This window comes from Saccostrea echinata, unplaced genomic scaffold (genome assembly GCF_033153115.1).
Source record: "Saccostrea echinata isolate AGI-Se365-2 ecotype Australia unplaced genomic scaffold, CSIRO_AGI_Sech_v1 ptg000050l, whole genome shotgun sequence".
Classification (NCBI taxonomy): Eukaryota; Metazoa; Mollusca; class Bivalvia; order Ostreida; family Ostreidae; genus Saccostrea; species Saccostrea echinata.
The window spans coordinates 621172-636050 of NW_026889799.1; the positions used below are offsets into that span (position 1 = coordinate 621172).

The window sequence follows — 14879 nt, forward strand, 5'->3', positions numbered from 1 at the left end:
GTATACGTCGAATATTTTTGTTTAGTAAGAAACCAGACAGGAACCCTTCCGCAATTATAAAAAAAAAAAAACAATCAAACAAAACAAATGACATGTACAAATCTTAAGAGTATTTTAGACAGAAGAATTATAATTAAGAAAGATGAGCACAAATAAAAGATTTAATTACTTGCTGATAGGTTAATCGATTTGTGCTAATTGCTTGACATCCGTTTTAATAATGAATTCATACACATGAAATAATATCTTTTTTACAAGGTGATTTTTGCATTTCATCGAGAACAGTCTGTAAACTATAGCAAAAATCAGGACGGAAAATGCTATACCCGAGCACTACAAATGTATATATGATCAATATTCAAAGAACAGGAACTGTTAAAGGTCAGAAAATGAGACTGTGTTTGAAATTGTTTGGTGTTCTGGTTATTGTATCCAATTTTAAAGGTAAACCAGTTCTTTAAATATTTTTGTGTCTACATCTAGAATATGTTTAACTATATATATTATACTTCAATTACAAACAAAATTTGAAAAAAATAGAAATACATTATATATATATCATTCAAGTTTAAGTTCAATTTATTCACCCAAACCAAAATATTGGTACATGGGGTTCATTAATAACATATGTACATTGTATACAATCTGGTCAGAAGTACATATACAAAACAAAAAGACATGACAGTTGATTGAAAAAGAAAATAAATAAATAAGAGAGGGAAGAGAGGGAAAATATATATCAAGGAGGACGGACAGCATCATAAAGTTTTAAGATAAACATACACAGTTTTTTCAGCATGTTTTTCGTTTTTAGTTGATATTAGTTCCATGAATTTAATAACATTAGGTCTGTGGGAATAATAATTGCCCAGGTATTTTTTTTTTACATCAGCTAAGGTTTTACATTCTAAGATATAATGAAAGTCATCAGCAGTTTGAGTATTATTACAAAGTGTACAGATTCTATCACACAGTGGTATACCATATCATCTTTCAGTCTCTACTGGCAGATGATGATTTGCAGTTCGAAATTCCATAATATTTTTCTAAATTTAGGAGATAACTTACCAATATAATGTTCATATCCAAAGTTTTGTTTAAACATTCTGTAAATCTATCCTTTTGAGGAATTATTTACGGCACTAGACCACTTTTGAATAAATTGATCTTGTAATATTTGTTTTACAATAGCAGTTATCAATTTATAATTCATATTGACACCCTGTTCGTACCATACATTTGATAAACCACACACATTACATATTTTCTGTATGCAATCTGACCATGGGTTTGTTAAGTTTCCATCACAGTACTGTTTAAACATATGTTTGTATAAAACATTTACAATTTTATTTGGCGGGCCTAAAAAAAAACTTTGCCCAATATGAAATCATTTTACAATGTACGAAATATACAGAGGAAAGCAACCTGTTTCACCATAGACCATGTACGATGGCATGGAACTTTTCAAATTAAATACATACTTTATTAACTTCAATAATATCAAGATTTTCATAGCCCCATATATTTCAGAGCCATATAGTAAGACCGGAACTATAACTCTATCAAATAGATCAAATTGACAGTCTACTGGTAATTGGAATTGTCTAATTTTTCTTGTAATGCCATACATTGCTTTTTGTGCTTGTTCATATTTTTTTTACAAAAGGAACTTGTGTGTGAAAATACAACGCCTAAATATTTAAACTCTCTAACATTTTCAATAACTAAGTTGTCGTAATAAAATTTTCTTTTTAACATAGGACCCTTTGAAAATAATAGAATCTTCGTTTTTTCGACACTCACTTTCAACTTCCATTGTAAACAATATGTCTGAAATTTATTAATAGCATGTTGTTATTCATCGGCTAGTTCAGCCATAATAACAGTGTCATCCGCATAAAAGAGAATCAACAATTTAAAATAAATTAGTAATTCGTTCTCAATGGTTCCTGAAATACTTTGTAAATCTGCAATATTCTTGTTTCAGTAAAAAATCTTAGAACACTTAGAACACAATAGGCTTAAAAGATAGAAATATACATGTAAATGTGATGCTTTTTTATTACGTTTTAATTTGCACGTTCGTCCTATGTTGGTCAAAAAAGGGCATAAAAAGAATTGGACATTGAGGTTCAAACCTTGGCAGCAATCACCTGTTATAAATTTTGTATCACTCTGTTGGAAAAGGGGTCATTTTTCAACGGGGTCAGTTTTTTATAGGACGCTCATATAATAAAATGATCACTAGAGCTCTTTTTCTACAAAAAAAAATTTCTACGGCTGGGGTCATTTTTTGTCTTTTAACATTTACCGCCCGGTCATTATTCTATGGGGGGTCATTATTTGTCTTTACACCCGCACGCGGGGTCTGTGATCGCTGTTGTAAATGACCTTGATCACAGTCGTAAGAGGAGTGTTTAAAGTGTAAAGAAGATTCCAGTATATTTTTTAAGGGATGCATCGGGCGCACCCCGAAAAAAGAAATATTTTCTTAGAAAAGAAAATTATCAATAAAGCACTTGTTAACAACAAAAACTCAGCGTGTATTTTCGTTTGATCACCCCCCCCTCCCCCCCCCCCCCCCCGGGAAATATTTAACCCTGCATTTGCCGATGCATGTGAATTATAATTCATTTATATGATTATTATTAATCAAGTAATTTTATGCATAAAATACTATAAATGACTCATCGTTTAAAAATATAATCATAAGAAAATTATGTTTGTTTACAAAGAAAATCAATTAACTGTGCTCCCCGGCCTAGAATTCCAATACTTCACATTCATATATGTAGCAACGCACTCAATTTTGCATTTTATTTTTCATGCCTGCCTTATCTATCTATTATTTTGTATTATCATCGATATGTTCTTGTAATCTTTATATCCCATAATTGTGAAATGGTGAAGAGAATAAATGAATGAAAAGTATGAAACCGGATTCCTAGTGAATTTTCTTTAATAAATGTTCAATGTTGCTCCCTTTAAAATATGTATTGAATCAAATACCTTAAATTTGATGTGCATATAATTACTTTTAGCATATTTTCTGTCCATCTTTATTTGAATAAAAAGTTAGAAAATCAAAAAATATGTAATACATTACCGAGTAATTTTATTTTGTTGTTTCTGTATTTTTTCACTCTTAAAATACCACCCTTATGATATATCCGAATAATATTAGTTACAAACAACACAGAATTACATATGTTCATCCATCAATAGCCATATTTAAAATAAAAGGACATCCAAATGAATCCGACACGTTTCTCAAACGATTCTTGCACGAAAGTCGCACGTTTCTCACACTTTTCTTACACGAAAGTCGCACGTCTCTCACACGCTTCTCGCACGCTCGCTACACGCTTTGGAGCTTACACGAAACGCTGCACGGTTTGCAAGAAACGCTGCACGATTTACACGAAACACTACACAGTTTGCACGAAACGAAATGCGCACGAAAGTCACACGCTTTTTTGAGGTAGTAGTTCATTTCAGGGTCTGTATCTTTACCAAAAATTTGAGTAAATGGTTTTATTTCAAAGACAACTTTTGAGAGTATTCCTATTCAGACCTTGTAAAACAATCCTTTTTATACATGTTATCTTAGAAACACATATCCATTTAGAAAAAAAACAAGTTCGGTTCAGTCGAAGTTGAGCAAGTGCTTGAAATTCAAACATCAGTTGTAGAGCCTATCAACTTTCCTACAACAAATTAGTAAATGCATAATTTTAATAAAATATGGTATAATCGGATAGTTTCCATTTTTAAAAAAAATCGCAGTCTAGTGCAGAAATGTCCCTATTGGAAGGGGGCATTCAGATTTTTGCGTCAGCCTTAATTTGAATTGAACCTTAACGAATTACCATAATGACACATCTACTCAATATTAAAGGTCACAAACAACGAATGATCACATAGTCATTTCTACTTTAATGAAATTTTATGAATTTTATCAAATGTCACAATCTTAATTCACTGTGTTTTAGGTATTTTATCTTTGGAATTACTCTTAACCCCTTCTCTATTTCAATATGACCGATAGCGCATTAAAACAAGACTTCGTGACAACAGGATCTCCGTATCTTTTTATGATAGCATTAAGGTATATAATCTATATATCATCTTATAGGAAATTTCCTCTACTTTTAAACCCTGTAAAAATGTTATAGATTATATGTCGGTAATGAATAGATTTTACGTTTTGAAGACATTTATGACTTTTTGAAAATGACGCAAATTTCCAAAGCAAGGACGATTTTTTCCTGATTAATTGCATGAAGAAAGTTTGATATATTTAAAAAGCATATTTTCTCTGCTTTTAAAATATGTAAAAATTGTGTTTTTACTTTAAAATATGTTGTAAAAACAAGCATTTTTTTCCACGTTTGTGTTTTTTTCTCGTTTTTATTCATAATATTTTAACAAAGCTCATTTTTACTTGTATTTCTATATTGAAATAGGGAAAACAAAATACGGCTTGTAAATGTGAAGAAAATTTCTATTTCAACAAACCTGTACTGGTCTTCTAACTCTCAGTAATTTCTGAATTACGATTGTTTGAATTTTGGACCTCTGCGTAATTTTTTGTTGAAAAATCGGGGCTGATCAATATTTAACGTCAAAGTCGATTTCGTTGCGCCTCACTCGGAACAACATATTGTTTAGTACTATTTTATTATATATTTTTATTGAAATAAATGCTTTTTACAAAATAATTGGTTAAAAAACAAATAATATCTTTAAACCTTTAATGGAGTGTGGTATTTTTTTTTTCATATAATGAATTTATTTATCTATTTTTCATACATACAATAATGCTGAGTAAAAAAATGTACATGTATATTCCCTAAGAGTCTTTACGTCGAAAAAGTCAGTATTTATATTGCTGTATGCGTCATATATTCTTTATATAATAAAAATATAATTAGACCTATACTGACATGAAATTTAAATTTAAACTATTTTGAAACAAGCACAAAATTTCGTATAAATTTCACACGACTCATCACTGTAAGAGTTGTTACGAATCGAGATTACCACGTGTTTCCACTGTAGCCGTAAACAACATGATGATGTGAACATCAATTTTCATGATTATTTTATGATGGAGCACATCACATCAATTCATCAGATAAGACGGTCATTCCTTTGGTATTAAAGGTGAGTAAGTATTGGTTGAAGAGTTTAAAACTGTTTTGAAAGTGCATTTATTCACGTTCAAATGAAAACAAGTGGTACGCTATGCACACTGATACATGTACATGCATAGGCGTTAGCCGTTATGAACTCGCATTATTAGATTGATACTTGTTCAGCTAATTTTGTGTTGTTTTTGAAGTGTTTAAGTGTTGATGACCACCCCAAGTACCATTCAAAGTAAAATCAAGTTTGGCCTAATTCTTGAGAGTTGTCATCTAACACAAACACATCGAATTTTTTTAACATGTTTAGGGTGCAAGTTTCGGAACGTTCAGCTGTGAAGATCCACTTGCTAACCCTACCATGCACTGGAAAGACCATGATGTGGAGGACACAGGTGCTTATTATAACCAATGCACAGGTAAATCATTTTTTTCTTTCTTTTTGTAGTGAAAATTCCTGTATCTCTAAACATTAATTCTAAATAAAAATGAACTTTTTATTGTTAATTTACTTGATATTGCATTCACACATTGACTAATATTTTGAAAAAAAAATATGTGATACACATGATATTTATAATGCATGATTATGCATTTAAACTCGCCATTTTACCACCCATTATGCTTAAATATGGAGCCAGCTTTCTTTTATAGACTGTTATGGTATTTTCAATCTGCATGATGTATGTGGTTAGAATTTTTGTTTCTCAATTTTCAGTTTCTTTTGAATTATCACATATACATGGGTGGTCAAACTTCATTCAATGGATGGCTATTCGTCAACACTCCCATGTACACGAACAACCTTGTTCGAAGAATTTTGCCCTGGATAAACAGTTTTCAGTCCTTTCTCTTATAAACTCTGACAGCCGAAACTGAAAAAGGTATTTTTTTCAATTTTGATAGAATTAATGGGTATGTTATTTCTTTTAACTCAATAATTGACTGAAATGATGGTTTACTACTAGGCTGGTAATTTTTTAGTCATAATACATTGACGTCCCCATACCATATACATGTAACTACATGTATCACATAATAAATAAACTTAATAAATAAATACTTTTAATTTGAAAAGGAAAGTTATTTCAACATAATCAGTGTGTTAATTCTAGCTTTCTTATTTTTATACCGTATATGTAAATTTACATAAATTTTATCATACCTATTTAATTATAAAAACTATTAATCTTTTAAAGGATAGAAGATAATTGCGCGAATACATCAAGAACTGATTATGTCTTGGACAAGTCAAAGAAGTTCCTCCAGTCTTTCAGAGAGATGGCAGTTGATGAAAGAATGGTGGGCACAAAGCAAAAGTGTTCTGGTATTCAGCATTTTGTGATTGATGTCTGATTTGGAATTCGGTTAGCAATATTTCTGTATTTGTATATTTGGGTAAAAAAACCAACATTTTTAACTGATTGACTAAACGTTTTGCATTAAATATTGCGAAATTTTTTTTTCAAGATGACAGTTCAAGTCTTTATTGTACCCCTAAAGCACTTGGCAGAGAATTTAAAAATCTTGTGATGAAGTCAGTCAGTTCATATTGTCTTGCTGAATTAAACGTTGGGGGAAAATTCATGATAATAAAGATGATTTTTTATGGTATCAAGAAAATGGATTTATTTTTGTTTAACAGAAAGATTGTATAGTAGATACTGTTATGTAGTTTTTACATCACTGTTCAGCCAGACCTGTTTGTGATTTTTCATTGAAATTCAGGTTAAATTGAATGAGGATAGAAATTTATAAGCCTTTATTAGCCAATCTTACAGTAACTGTATGGGAGTTGTGGGTTTGTCAGTTCAATTTGCTTGTAAATATCCATCATACATTGGAACATAGTTGCACTGGTGGAAAGTACTGGGTTTTTTTTTATTTATTTACTTGATATTATGATTGTGAACTTTTTTAAAAGAAAGTGGAACAAAAAAAAAAAAAAACCAATACGCAAATTGTACTTCAAATTTAAGAGAGCTTGAATTTTTTTGATTTACTTGCATTGTCAATTATTGCATTAAAAGACCAAGTCAAATGTTTCTCATCAAACATGGCTTTGAATATAGCTATTCTTCTCACAAATCCTTAGCCTATCTTGCTATCAATAGTCAGGATTTTTTTTTTCGAGTCATGATTAGAGTTTATAGACATCATTTGACCAGAAAGCAAGTGCTAAATGACATTATCTTCATTCAGGATATTTCTGGACTCTTGATAATGAAAAACTCATGCAAACAATGATTCATAAGATACCAGAATTTCATTCTTAAGCTTTAAATAGCTATGGCATCATCCAACTTGAAGATGATGTGTACATCATATAATCTGGAGTCTATATTTCAGAAATAGACTTGCAAATATACTAACAAATAAACCTATCTGCTTGTTTATTATTCTTCAGATACTTCATTTTTAAAAATGCTCTTTATTTCTATCAATAATGCAAGCTGTGATTCGAGATCATGTGACCTAAACAATCCTGACTTTTGATAGCATAATAGGCCAAGGGTTTGTGAGAAGAGTAGCAGATCATAAATCCTTGGCTACCAAAGATGAACAAATGCATGCCACATAAATTAGATGAATGAAAGGATTGTAATGAAAAAGGCACTTATTTGAAAAAGAGATTTTATGTTCCATGCATTGTCCATCTTGTGAGGTTTCTTCATACTTATCAAATGACAAAAATTGTTTTAACAATTGACACAATAAAGCCATGAAATCTGTTAAAAACTAGAAAATGTAAGATAATTCTTGTAAGAAAAGAAAATTGAATGTATTTTCTTATATTCCAGTAGACAAAGAAAATTGTGGTAGTTTTTTTGAAAATGATAAAATAATTCTACATAACTGTATAATTTATGAAATTTTTTTTTTGTTGATAACTGGTTGCATTACTTTTTTTCCATATTATTTTAACAGTATGTATCAATAAGGTTGATATACATGTAACCACATCTTACAAATTTTATGTCAGTTCACTTAAGTTATAGATATATATTTTTTGAATGGCAACCAAGATATGCAAAATAAAAAAAAAATCATTCGTGTAATATCTCTGTGGATTTTGTCATTCATAATTTTATATGTCATTTGTTAGACAATATGTCCATAATAATTGCAGCATTTCAAAATGGATATGTTCTTGCAATTTAAGGCAGAATTCTGTATTGATATGATCTTGACCCCTAAGAAAAGAAATGTCAAGGTCAATACTTAAGACAATTATCTGATGTACATGTATGTTCTATACATTAGTTTTGCCCCATATCTTACTTACAGCATCATGAAATGCACAAAAGTAGCTTTCCATGAATGAACAATAATAAACTTATACAACCGAAAAATTGAAATTTTTGTTGTTGCTTAGCAACCACTTAGAGGTCATTGAACACATATTTGAACATAAGTGATATATGGATGTAGTTCAGCATGAAGCCTTCTAAAGAGTTTATTCAGAACTGTCTATTTCAGCATTCATTGTTGTAAAATTTTAGCTGGAATATTGAAAAGTGTTTAAAAAACTTGGAAAATTCTGCACTTATTTGACCTTTGACCTCCTAAAAATAAGCCTGCTGAGGTCAAACTTTAAGACAAATATTTACTGTACATCCCTCTTAATATTATGACCCCATATCTGACTTTATAAGGTAATGGAATGCATAATCTGATTTGGATGAGCAAAAAACAAGAAATACTCCCCGAAAAATACAAAATACCCGTTGCTTAGCAACCTCTTTAAAACCTTTATTTTGCAGAATTGAAAAATAAGTTTTATGTGATTAATTTAGTTCAGTATAATGCCCTTTTGTGAGTATATTTTAAATTTCCTATTTCAACATACATCATTGTAAATTTTTAGTTTAAAGATTAAAAAGTGTCCAAAAATTCAATAAAATTCTGCACTTATTTGAACTTTGACCTCTATTTCCAGTAGTAAGGTCAGTCGTGAGGTATCTGAATAGCTATGAAATATCATCTCTGGAAAATTCCCTACCAAATGGTATGCATTATGCCTAGCTTTCCCTTTTGGATAAAAAAGTTAAAAATTAATTTATAATGATATGTCAAAAGGTCTCCAAAGTCTCTTAAAATGCACCGGTAGAGAAAGGGTTAATCCTACTTAATCCTACTGATATTCATGCAATCCCAAGTTGAATGGATTCAACTTTCTTTAAGTTTTGGACTCCGTTGATATGGTGAGACTAAATTTAGGATAAAATTAATATATAATGTATATAAGAAGGAAAAGAAATTTGTTTTAAAAATTCAAAAAGAAAGACAGAATGGATACAATGATATCAAGGACCTCATGTGTAGCAGATACAAGTTTGGTTACTTGTTTAGGTCCCGACCACACTATATGGAAATTGTTAATTATAATTTATAGGAAAACTTTGTTTTTATGATCAGCAAAAATATAGTGAATTAAGTAAGCATTGTGTCTCATGGACCTCTTCAAGTAAATTAAATTATCAGTAAACATACAAATTGAGATTTTCTGCAATTATTAAAATGATTTTCTTTGTATATTTTCAAAGGAATTCGGAATTTTGAATTAGATTATTGAACATAATGCAAGCCTTTAAAATAAGTATGAAAATTGAATGTCTGTTTTATCTAAATACATCGTATATTTATCTATTTGATAGGAAATACACGTCATTCAGTAGTAACTATATCAAAATACTTTGTAAAGTTAAAAAGTATAATGTAAATTGATACAGTTATTCTAACAGATTTTTTTTAATTTCAAGCACAATTAATATATATATATATATAATATTTAAATAAAGAAGCACCTGAAAACATTTAGGAAATGAAAAGTATGCTGCATATGTTTTTCAAATACTCTCAAAACAATTACAGATTTGTGTTTGGTTAATGATTTTTTCTAATCCGAAACTAGAAAATAGTATTTTATATAAAAAAAAAATTATGATTGTCTAAAATAACATTTTTTATGTGTTTTAGAAAGTATTCTTCCTCCTACATATGCACTGTTGGGATTGTCTGAGAAGCTGGTGAATTTCATACTTGCCTGGTGTCAGCTGAGAAAGGTAAAGGACCCTATTGGATGGGCTGACGACTTTCCTAATGAGAGGATAAAACAATTCTGCTCTGCAAGCACAATGTGTTCATTAGCTCAGGCAGGTAAGTCCTGTTTGTTTTATTGCGACATTTTGCACGCTTGAAATGTAAACTTACTCTATTAATAACTAAATCTTGCCGAGGGGATTCAATGTAAGGTACTATCTTATCATTAGATTTCGTGGCGGCTCAATTTTCGTGAAATTCTTGGTAACCTCCTTTCCATGAATTATCATTCTCCACAAATTAATAAAGAATTGTTACAAATTCATATCTCGTCCTTTTGTAGGTATAAAATGATATACGAAATTACCTCCCCGTGAAGCTGTACGCAACCTACGAATATCTCCTACCTCAAATTTAATTGATTCCACGGTAGCCTATTTTGTATAAATTTCTATGAAGGTTGAAACACGACCTATTGCGTTTGGTCAAGTTGAAGTTCTCATGAAACATTTATTTTACAAGTAAAATTCAAATTTACCCCTAGTACATTATATATACAATAGAACGCGCTTTAATAATCCATGAAACAAAACGTTCGCAAAAATTTTTTGTTCATCACTTAGAACGCGATTCTTGTGTTAAATTTGAAAATAATTAGTGTACGTCATGTAATCCACAAAGTCAGAGATTTTGGATGCGTTTTAAATCGGTTAAACCAAACTAAAGCTGGCATTATAAAAACGACTCCAATCTTTGAATTGATTTTTTTTTATCGAAGTGAACATTTTCGGTTGGGTGATCTTCTACAGATATTAGCGACTATGGATGAAGGTATGGGAACTATGTTATGCTAATATAACAAAAAGAAGGAAAATGGATATAATCTAATCAAACAAATTATTTACTAGATACATTAGATTTGCAAAATTATTTTGTTAAAAAACATTCTGATTGTACACACAAGTACTCTGAAGTTGATATTAAAAAGATGCTTGAGTTTCTGAATTACAATGTCTATGTGGTTTTGGAGACCAAATCTTCTAACAATCTTTTGGAATTCCCATGGGTGCCAATTGCGCCCTGTTATTAGCAGACCTGTTTTTGTATTCATATGAAGCAAAATTCGTTCAAAATCTTATACGTGAAAAGAAGAAAACACTTGCTGTGCCCTTCAACTCGACTTTAAATATATCGACGACGTATTGTCAATAAACAATGGTTATTCCAGTTCTTATTTCAATACGATATATCCAGGTGAGCTTGAAATAAAAGATATCACAGAATCTGACACATTTGTTTCACTTTGGATATTTTACTAGAAAAAGACGTTAATGGTAATCTATCAACCAAACAGTATGATAAACGTGATGACTTAAACTTTTCAATCGTCAGCTTCCCTTACTTATACCTTTATCACCTGCATACGGAGTTTATATCTCTCGGTTGATTCGATACGCTAAAGTATGCTCTACGTATGAAGAATTTCTAAACATTAAGACTTTATTTAAAAAATAAAACTTATGATTTATGGTTTATTCTATAGATAGAATAGATGATGGTAACTAAATATTTTAAAATTCATTGATTTACATAAAGCTGTTTGAATCTTATGGCGCTAGTCCACGAACTTTTTGATAACCCCTGGTATATATGTTTTGATTTTTATGCATTCACCTTTATTTCACTGCATATAATATATTGATTGTTTGTTTGTTGTTATACGTCCCTCTCGAGAATTGTTCACTCATATGAAGACGCCACAACTTGTCGGTGGAGAGCTACAAATTTTGACCTATACTCGGCACTTAGGGCTATTGAGCAGTGAGAGATCGTTTCCGTGCCAGCACCTACTGCGACACGGGACCTCGGTTTGTACAGTTTAATCCGAAGGATTGGTCTCTACGTCCCACAGTGGGATTCGAACCCGCGACGTAAGGATGAATTCATTACTCCGCGACTCTAGAGCAGAGCTCTTACCACTGCGCCACGCAGGCGACTATATTTTATTGAAGTCTTAACACTAATTGAAGAGTGTGCGACTAAAAATCACATCTTCATACGTCAGGGAGAGAAATAAACTTAGTTTCAATGTCACTGTTAATTGGCCTTTTGCTAAAAAAAATATATAGTTAACTATATCATATACCTAGTTGTGTTTCAGCCCTGATACAGGCGTTTCGGACTAGGTGAGACAGCCTCTTGGAACTAGGGCTGTCTCGCCCTCAGGGCTGAGATATCTCTGCCGTTGTCAAGGGGCTGTCTCGCCCTCAAATTTCAATCCATTTTTTTCCGTTTAATTTGTGTGAATTAAAATTAAAATTTATATTAAAGTGTTAAAGATAAATATTTTGTATACTAAAACTAGTCCTGAATCTTTAAGAATTATTTATTTATGCTAGAGTATTGAGAAAATTGTTTTTAAAAAGTCCGCCAAATGATGGTAATTGTGACGTAAGAGAGGTAACTCTTGTTTACTGATGAGAGTTGTATGTTTTGAACAGAAATGGACGTTAATTTGCTTTGACTGTAAGACAATATCAAGTTTTCTCTTTTTGTGTCATTATTTATTTTAATATATATCGTAAGCAAAACAAACAGTTACTTTAAATATTAGACCTGTAACGATTTGTTGGACATGTAACCCGCAAAGTGAAAGTAGAGTTATCAAAAATTTGGGACTTTTAAATCTTAGCAATTAAATGTGCCCTTGATTGTAACATGTTTTAAAACGCCAAGACACATCTATTAAATGACCAAATCAGGCAAATCCTCACTTTACATGATTAATTACATATGTCAAGCAACATCTTTACCTATCTTAAAGTGTCTGGGAAGTAGATGATAAAGTGGTATTATATATTTTGTTTAAGTATTAAAATATCTAGAAAAGCAAGTTTTTCCAACAAAGTCGATTTTATAAAGGAGATATTGCCAAAAAACTGAAAATTTTAAAAATATACACCTTTACGATACCGAAAACGAGGCTATTCCTAGCTAAAACGGAAGTGACGTCACAACACATCAGTTTGCGCCATTTTTAGAAAGTCTTCTATTGACCTGTGCGTGTTTTCCGGCGAATAATGGCCAGCAAAAGTGTCGGACGCATGTGTGTTGTAGCGGGATGCAGCAAAAGACAGTCAGATGGCGTGTCGGTTCATGTTTTCCCCAAAGATGAGCGTCTGCGAGCGGCCTGGTGTCGTTTTGTGAAGCTGACGAGGGCAGACTGGTCTGGTCCTTCGAAATACACCGTTATCTGCAGTGACCATTTCAACGAGGATTGCTATGAGGTACATTTCTCGCTCATGAAGGACTTTGGGATCCCAGCGAAGAAGCGTCCACGCCAGGGGTCCATACCAAGCATATATCCCAAGCGGAAAAGAGACCAACTGAACGATGCGTTCCTGGAGTCTCCCCATGTAACATATATGGCAAGAAATTAGCCCTGACTTTCAAGTATGTTCATTTGTAACCAGTAACAAGGGTTACAAACACCTGTAACTGAGTAGCATTTCCTCAGTTATTTAATGGTTACAATGGTTGCAATGGTTACAGTGGTTAAAAATGGGGACTTTATGGTACAATTTTCACTTTTTGCTGGTTACAATGGTTACAGTGGTTACAGCAGTTACACTGTGGTTAAAAATAAGATTTTATGGTACACAATTTTCACTGTGTGGTTACAATGAGTTCTTTAACCTGATATCAGCTTTATGAATGAAATGTGATTGGAACCTTTTCGAAATAGTATAAAATATTTTAAGTCTCTAATTAGATTTATCAATTAAATCTAATTATAAATTTTTAGTGAAACTTTTAAATAAGAAAAGATATTAAAGGGTAATAATTGTTGATACTTCTTTGAGTACCTGTGTCTCAAACTCTCATCTACATTTTGTGTGTATACCTCAAGTTTGTGAGGTTAGTCCAGTCATGGAGAAGGTATTACAGGTAACAAAATCCAGGCATCCAATCAAATGCCTTAACCACCTGCAGTATTCGCAGCCACTCTGAGAAAGCAATCAGATACCAATACTGTGTCAGAAATTGCAGCTGTTTTGTGAACTGTTCTTGATTTTGGAATGAGATTTACCTCAAGATGGGTAAGTTTGTTTTTCAGTATTTTTTCTTAACTTTTAAGATATGGAGATTATCATGTATTATTACATTCTTCTTAGATTTTCATATCAATTGATGCAGTTGTAAATAGTTTATAGTAAAGAGGGATAAATGAATAAACATTTTTTTTATTTATGGGTTGGGAATTTCAGTTAAAATCAGACTGTTCAAACTTGTTAAAAATTAATAATCGCATAATTTTAAGACCCAAAAACCAAGAAGAATTCATTTGTTTGGACGTATGATCATTTTCAGTTAAAAACAAGCCACTTAAACTTTGTTAAACTTATGTTTGAATAATTTTAAGACTCCTAAACAATTATGAATTCTTTATCCACCATTTGTTTGGATGTATGGTGATTTCAGGTATAAACTTGTTAAACTCATATATACCAAAAGCTATTATGAATTCTTTATAGCCATCTTTTCTTCTGATGTCTGTTGATTTCAGGTAAAAACAGGCCAATTTAACATGTTTAAGTTGCCAAACTATAATACTTGTACTAATTGCATACTAATTAAGACCCCAAAACAATTATGAATTCCTTATGTATGTTAATTTACCATATC

General features: G+C 31.3%; 1 protein-coding gene across 1 annotated transcript; it reads left to right on the top strand.

Moving 5' to 3' along the window:
* The first annotated feature begins 13273 nt into the window (after positions 1-13273).
* Positions 13274-13633, top strand: LOC133203363 (THAP domain-containing protein 10-like). The gene has a single exon (XM_061339157.1). It carries the CDS (start codon positions 13274-13276, stop codon positions 13631-13633), a length of 360 nt encoding a protein of 119 aa, XP_061195141.1.
* The last annotated feature ends 1246 nt before the right edge of the window (positions 13634-14879 follow it).